The following is a 6,621-nucleotide window of genomic DNA, read 5'->3' on the forward strand; positions in this document are numbered from 1 at the left end:
TGATACTCTCATCAATACTCTAAACTTAATAGGTACTTCTGTTATAGCTTTTTAAATTTGATACCTTTTTTTCCAAAATAAGKTGAAATGTATTAAAAATATCTCTACTTCAGTTTCTCTGACTAATAAATCAATTGCCTGCAGTAGAGCTTAAGGCATTCCTTGTGGTGCTGGCTATATCTGCGCTACATACTTCAAGTGAGACACACAAGAAAACGTTTAGTTTTGTGGTTTCTTTTTATGTCATACGCAATTCATGTTATACTTGCAGGTGCTGCTGTTTATTCAAGCGGAGGAAAAGGAAAACCATTCAGCGCAACAAATGACTAGAACCAAACAGAACATGGGAAAATGCATATTTGTTCAACTGTTGTCTTGTGATCTTAAAAAAAAACCCAACAACAAAACCCAAAGCAAAAACCTCCATAATAAACACATTTTCCAAGGACTCTCTGAGAAACAATGTGATGCCTCTGTSCTTTGATTTGGTTCTTCTGCATCCATCTTTTGTTTCTTTAATTCATCTATTCTGAAAGCTTTAAGGTATTGTCAAATAGGAGTGCTTCTTTGACCATCAACATATGGACCAACGAAATGATAGAAGTGAACCTTAYCTTGAGGAAAACTGAACTTGAGAAGGATTTCTTCTTTCCTTGGAAGTAGTAASAGCGTCTTAGATGAAGATGGATGTCATAAATCAGTTTTTTGAGTTTGTAGCAGTGTATCTAAAGCAGTTGTCTTCAAAAATGCAGAAGAAGAATACAGGTACACCACACATACTGCAAAATAATAAAATCTTAAGATTTATTTTATTACACTTGCATTGTTTTTCTTCTTTTGCCTCAGTATTACTTGTTAGTCAAGTTGTTACTGTAGTTGAATTGTCACTGTCTAAAGATTCTGGGGAGGCTTGTTAAACTGTTGACAGTTGTCCAAATGCTGATGATACTAATGAACAGAATGTATTTCCACTATGCTCTTGGTTTGAAAACCTGCTTTTATTTTGCCTAAAATGAAAATTGCAGTAAAGTAGAAATTATGAGTGTTTGTGCAAAGAATACAGACATTTGTATAATTTTAAGTTGTAYTTCTGGTAATGTTAATCAGATTGAATTACCTTCAAAAGAGTAAGCAAGTATTGAATCTGGTTGAAGTGGAATAAGTATCAAAACCTGTATATTCACTAAGGTAATGATGCTTGACAGCATCTTTAACTTGAAAATATGGATGTGCCATGTAAAGTTAGAAATGTATTAGTGAATTTGCTCTTTAATTTAGAAAACAAATGCAGTGGAAATGAGCTAGATTTCTTCCTTCTGTGCATACTAGCCTAGAACATCCAAAAGTTTCTGCAGTTTTTTTCCTGGAATTTTCTTGTCTTGCAGTGTAAGTTCACTATAGTAGGATGGCAAGGATGTGTCAGGTACTTCTCTACAGTCTAATGAAGTGCTTGCAATATGAACAGTCCAACAGTTCTGGAGGCAAGACAGCCCATTTTATATTTCCTTCTTCAGAAAACATATTCCTCTTTTAAAGCCATAATGACAGAGTTGTGCTTTTGCACGTTTAACTGCCAGTTATTGAAGAAGGGCTGTGGAAGACAAAAGTGACTAGACAGATCTATTGACCAAAACACAAATTATCTCTGTTGTTTTTATAATTCTTCTAGAGCTAATTAGCAACTTTTTTCTATCTACAAATGTCTTTTGGCATAGTTATTTATTTTCAGTCTGTTTTGTGGCAGCATTTAAAATGTGTATTAAAACAAAGGTACACCTTTGAATTAATCATTGCATTTATGAGGATTTTAATTGTGTTTTGTAATTTATTTTTCATTAAGAGCCAAAAGTGTATTTTATTGTTTGAATTATTTGCTCATATGTATACTTTGATCTTTGTCATTTTTACTGTTCACGATCTTAAGTTTTTGTTTTAGAAAACCTGGACTTGGCCTACAAAAACRCACTGTATAACAGGTCACAAGTTTCCACTCCACCATAGTATGTTATTGATTATTTCAGCCTCATGAAGTTCTTTGTTTTTGTTTGAGCTGAGAAGTAGGTCACTTGACCATTCTCTTGTGAAAACACGTCCTTCTTTTTAGTACTTGACCAAATTTGTTGCTCGTACATGTGGTATGTGTATTTCTCACACACCTGATGAGTTTTATTCTTTGAGGTTTTTGATCTCTACAGTGTTTGTATGATCCAAATTCCATAACAAGAAAGTGTGAATATTATGGACATACAATGGTTGAATATATAAAAGCTGTTTATTTGCTGAAATGACTAGTATCTAGGCACTTGTTTTTCAGCAGTTTTTTTAAGTGCTTGATTTTAATGCTGAAGAAAGTTTTCTTCTAGTAAAGCAGTCAGCATTAATGTAGGTATGCCAATATGGTTTGCATTTATATACTTTTTCTTCCTGTCTAAAATAATGAAGTGAACAATGGCTGGATGTCTGAAAATGAGATACATCCCTGTTTAAATGTAAAAAAAAAATAAAGATAGTTTTCTAAAATTTGCATTTCCCCCTCCCCCTTTCCTATGGTCCTAGATGAAATAATGTTTTAGGATGGGGTGAACAAATTTAATCTGTTTGAATGGCAAGAAAWGCATGATTCTCGTAATTCTGCCTTGACTTAGAGTTGCAGTTGTGTTTGCTTAGGTAACAGGTGTTACTGTTGCATGCTTTAATAGATCTGATAACAGCAATGGAGTGAGGAGACCTCAAGGTATACATTTGAAATCCACCCACAGATTGAAGTCTATGCTGTCTGTGCCACCTAGAGTAAGACCTGAAAAGATCTAGGGAATGCCTGAAAAGAATATGTTTTGGGTTAGAAGAGGCCCCTAAATATATCTGGTCCAAACACAAAACATAACCACCTCACTCCTGATGTGAGCAGGGAAGTCTTTCACTAGATCAGGTTGCTCAAAGCCCCATCCAGCCTGATTTTGAATGTTTCCAAGGATGGAGCATCCACAACTTCTTCAGGCAACTTGCTCCACTGTCTCACCACACCTATGGAAAAAAACCGTCKTCCTTACGTTCAATCTAAGTCTACCCTCTTTCAGTTTAATCTGTAGTTTCTTGTTGCGTCACAAGCCTTGGTAAAAAGCCTCCTTACTTTACTCTGCAAATAYTGAAAAGCTGCAGTAAAGTATTGTCAGAATCATCCTTTTCCAGGCTGAGCAACCCAATACTCAGCCTTTCTTCATAGAAGGGGTGTGCTCATCCTTTCATCATTTTTGTTGTCTTCTCTGGACCTTCTCTAATAGGTTACAATTGTTTGTTATGCTGCGCATCCCAGAGCTCGATGCAGCACTGCAGGGCAGAGCAGAGGGGCAGAATTCCCTCCCTTGCCCTGCTGGCTGCGCTGCTTTGGGTGGAACCCAGGATACATTTGGCTTTCTGTGCTGCCAGTGTACATTGCTGAGTCATGTCTAATTTTTCATTCACCAGTAAGTCCTCCTATGGTCTCAAACCCTTCATCCACCAGTCTGTACTTAGACTTGGGGTTGCRTGGGGACAGGTACAGGATGCTGAACTTGTCCATGTTGTCCTTCACAAATTTTGCATGGGCGCACTCCAAAAGCTTGTTGATGTCCAGAATTACATAGAAAATAACTTTTGATAAAGGTGCATTCCTACGTCTGTTGTTTGCAACTAAAGATGGTCTCATGGGTGAAGACTGGTGGCTGTCTTGGTCACAGTTGATTATGAAATTGTTAAGATATTTGGCACTATAAAAAAAAAATTGCAATAGAAATGCTACCCAAGATTATGGAATAGCAGGTTTTTGACTTTCAAGSGTGTTTGKGTCCAGGCACCCCAGTGGACTTGTRTACAGAGGACTGCTGGGTGGTGTGGTGGTTAGAGGCTGTCCTGGGCACAGAGGTTACAAAAAGGTTTTGGTTCTCAGAGAAGTGAGGAGGTGCATCAGTAGAACTGTTGCCTTGGACTTCTGGAGGACGGATTGTGGCCTTTTAGTTTTTTATCAGAGCAGACTTAATACGGTGTGGAATATCTCTTTGGTCAGTTTGGGTCAGTTCTGTYCATGTCCCCATCCCAGGTTTGCCGAGCCCCACCCTGCTCGTGGTGAGGGTGCAGAATTTTGTTGGAGATGGTGATCTTGCTTTGCTCAGCAGTAGGCAAAGCACCGTGTTACCAGCACAGTCCGTTCAGTCACCGATGCACAGCACAGCAAGGTGAGGGCTGCTGTGGAGAAAAGAACCCATCCCAGCCACACCCAATCAAATTTACATCAAGTAAACATGATACCCATCTACAGGAAGTGTTGGAAGGAAAATCCTGGGAACCAGCAGGCCTGTCAGTCTGACCTCAGTGTTGGGAAAGGTCATGGAACAAATCATTTTGATTGCCATCACATGGCAATCATATGCAGGACAGATTAGGCCAAGCCAACATGGATTTAAGAAAGGGAAGTCCTGCTGGGCCCACATGATCTCCTTTTTGACAAGATGACCTGCTTATGAGAGGTGAGGAAAGGAATGGATATTGTCTGCCTGGGCTTTAGGGAAGCCTTTTGCAACATTTCCCACAGCATTCTGCTGGAGAAAATGGCTGCTCATGGCTTCGACTGGTGCAATCCTCACTGGGTAAAAAACTGCCTGTATGGCTGGGCCCTGGGCCCAGAGACTGGAGGTGAGCAGAGTTACATCCAGCTGGTCTTATCCGTGATCTGGATGAGGGCATGGAATGCAGTAAGTACACCAGTAAGTACATCAGTAAGTTTACAGATGACCCTACATGGGGCAGGAATGTCCATCTGCTGGAGGGTAGAAATGTCCTGCAGAGGGACCTAGGCAAGCTGGATCAGTGGGCTAGGATTGATTGAATGATGAACCTCAAGGCTGAATGCTGAGTCCTGCCTTTGCAATAACCCCAGGCAGAGCTACAGGCTGGGGCAAGAGTGGCTGGAAGGATGCTCAGCAGAAAAAGACCTGGAGATGCTGGTTGACAGTAGCTGAACATGAGCCAGAAGGAAGCATCTTGGCCTGTTATCAAAAATGGTGTGTATCAAAAATGGTGTGGCCAGTAGGAGCAGTGATAGTCCCAGCCGGATCGTCCCTCTAGACACTGGTGAGGCCACACCTCGAGTACTGCGTTCAGTTCTGGGCCCCTAAATTCAGGAAACCTAAATTGAGGTTCTGGAGCATGTCCCAAAAAGGGCAACAGAGCTGGGGAAGGATGTGGAGGAATGTAAGGAGTGGCTGATGGAGCTGGGGGTGTTCAGCCTGRAAAACATGGTATCACTCTATACAACTACCTGAAACAAGGGTGTAGTCAGGTGTGGGTCTGTGTCTTCTGCCAAAAAACAAGTRACAGGACAAAAGTAAACTGCCTCAAATGATACCAYGAGAGATTTAGATTGGATATTAGGGAGAGATTTTACAGTGTCCTTGGTGGTCTCTTGTCTATGAAATGGCTGCCAGGCAAAGTCTCTCCAGAGACAAGACTTTGACTATCTTTTCCTGGCTGCCTCCTGCAAGTGGCACATGTGCAATCGCTCCCCCACATGCCTCTGACAACAGTATTGAGAGAGAAATCAAGATTAAATTGGCTCCACACGTAAGTATGCATTAACTACTGCAATTTGATTGATAAACCTCCCTGCATGGGCTGAAATCACAGCTGGATGTAACAACCAAATTTGCTGAGGTAAACCTAAATTTGAGCAGTTTCTTGTATGCAGGACAAATGAATATATTTCTATAATATTTATTTTCTTATATGGGGAAATYGTATTCAAAAAGCTGGTGGTGCTATGCTGTTTTATAAAAGAGTTACAGAAAACTACCCTTTCTGGAAAAGACAAGGTAAACTTTCGTAATCTTAGGAAATTCACGCATTGCAGGTGAAAGGAGCTGTCTGTATCAATAACCAGTACAGAGTTTCAGTGTCTGTTAATTCAGCCGCCCAGTTAAGCATCAGCTTTGTGTAGTGCATTATTAAAAATAATACAAAACACATGTACAATCGTTTCCTACAGTGAATGGGAAACCTGTCAGCTTTGCCATGTTCTTGATTGCTCRGAGTATCAAAATTGTCTTCCACATTCAGTTTCCTTGCAGGAAGCTCTGTGAGGGTAGGGTAGGGTGGATAGTTAAGAGGTGACCACAGATCCTGTAAATACACTTAAAGCGGGTGCAATATGCGCTGCATTATGTGTCAACACACTGAAAGTTGGCAGATGAGGGAAGCCCTCTGCTCTGGATACCTTCTCTTCACCCAGGAGACCTTGGCACTGTGCATRACCTGGGATGCTCTGATACATGAGGTGAGTGAAAACATTGGGGTCAGTTTGTATCTAAAATGTTAGTAAAGCTTAATTTCTGTCTTAAATGCTTTTGGTGTTGCTGGGATTTTTGTCTGTTTTGSTATAAAGTAGTTGGAAGTTCTTCTGATTCCTCCCCACGCCACAGGGGATATTCTTGCTCACTTCTGTTTGTGCACCCCGTGTTGGAGCCCAAAGCTCCAAAAGAGAAAACCAAAAGGTGGCACAGTGTGCTTGTACTCTGCAGAAAACCACATTTACAAGGCCAGTTTTCAACACCTGGCTCATAGTTTCTAACAATAATGGTTTTGTTGGGTAGG

At 40.5% G+C, this 6,621-nt stretch overlaps 1 protein-coding gene across 5 annotated transcripts in view; it reads left to right on the forward strand.

Annotated features, from left to right (window-relative positions):
- CSNK1G3 (casein kinase 1 gamma 3) overlaps window positions 1-2,520 on the forward strand; it is a 73,951-nt gene extending 71,431 nt beyond the window's left edge. For 3 of the 5 annotated variants that reach the window (XM_057367760.1, XM_057367763.1, XM_057367761.1), the window contains one exon: window positions 272-335. Coding sequence is in view for 2 of the 5 variants with exons in the window: in XM_057367762.1 (XP_057223745.1) it covers window positions 272-326 (55 nt within the window). In the remaining 3 variants the exon portion in view is untranslated. Of the gene's footprint in view, window positions 1-271 lie in introns of all 5 variants that reach the window. The other 2 variants (XM_057367762.1, XM_057367764.1) reach the window with 1 other exon arrangement.
- Window positions 2,521-6,621: the final 4,101 nt, after the last annotated feature.

Source organism: Malurus melanocephalus, unplaced genomic scaffold (genome assembly GCF_030028575.1).
Source record: "Malurus melanocephalus ecotype Western Australia unplaced genomic scaffold, MMel_1.1 scaffold_84, whole genome shotgun sequence".
Classification (NCBI taxonomy): Eukaryota; Metazoa; Chordata; class Aves; order Passeriformes; family Maluridae; genus Malurus; species Malurus melanocephalus.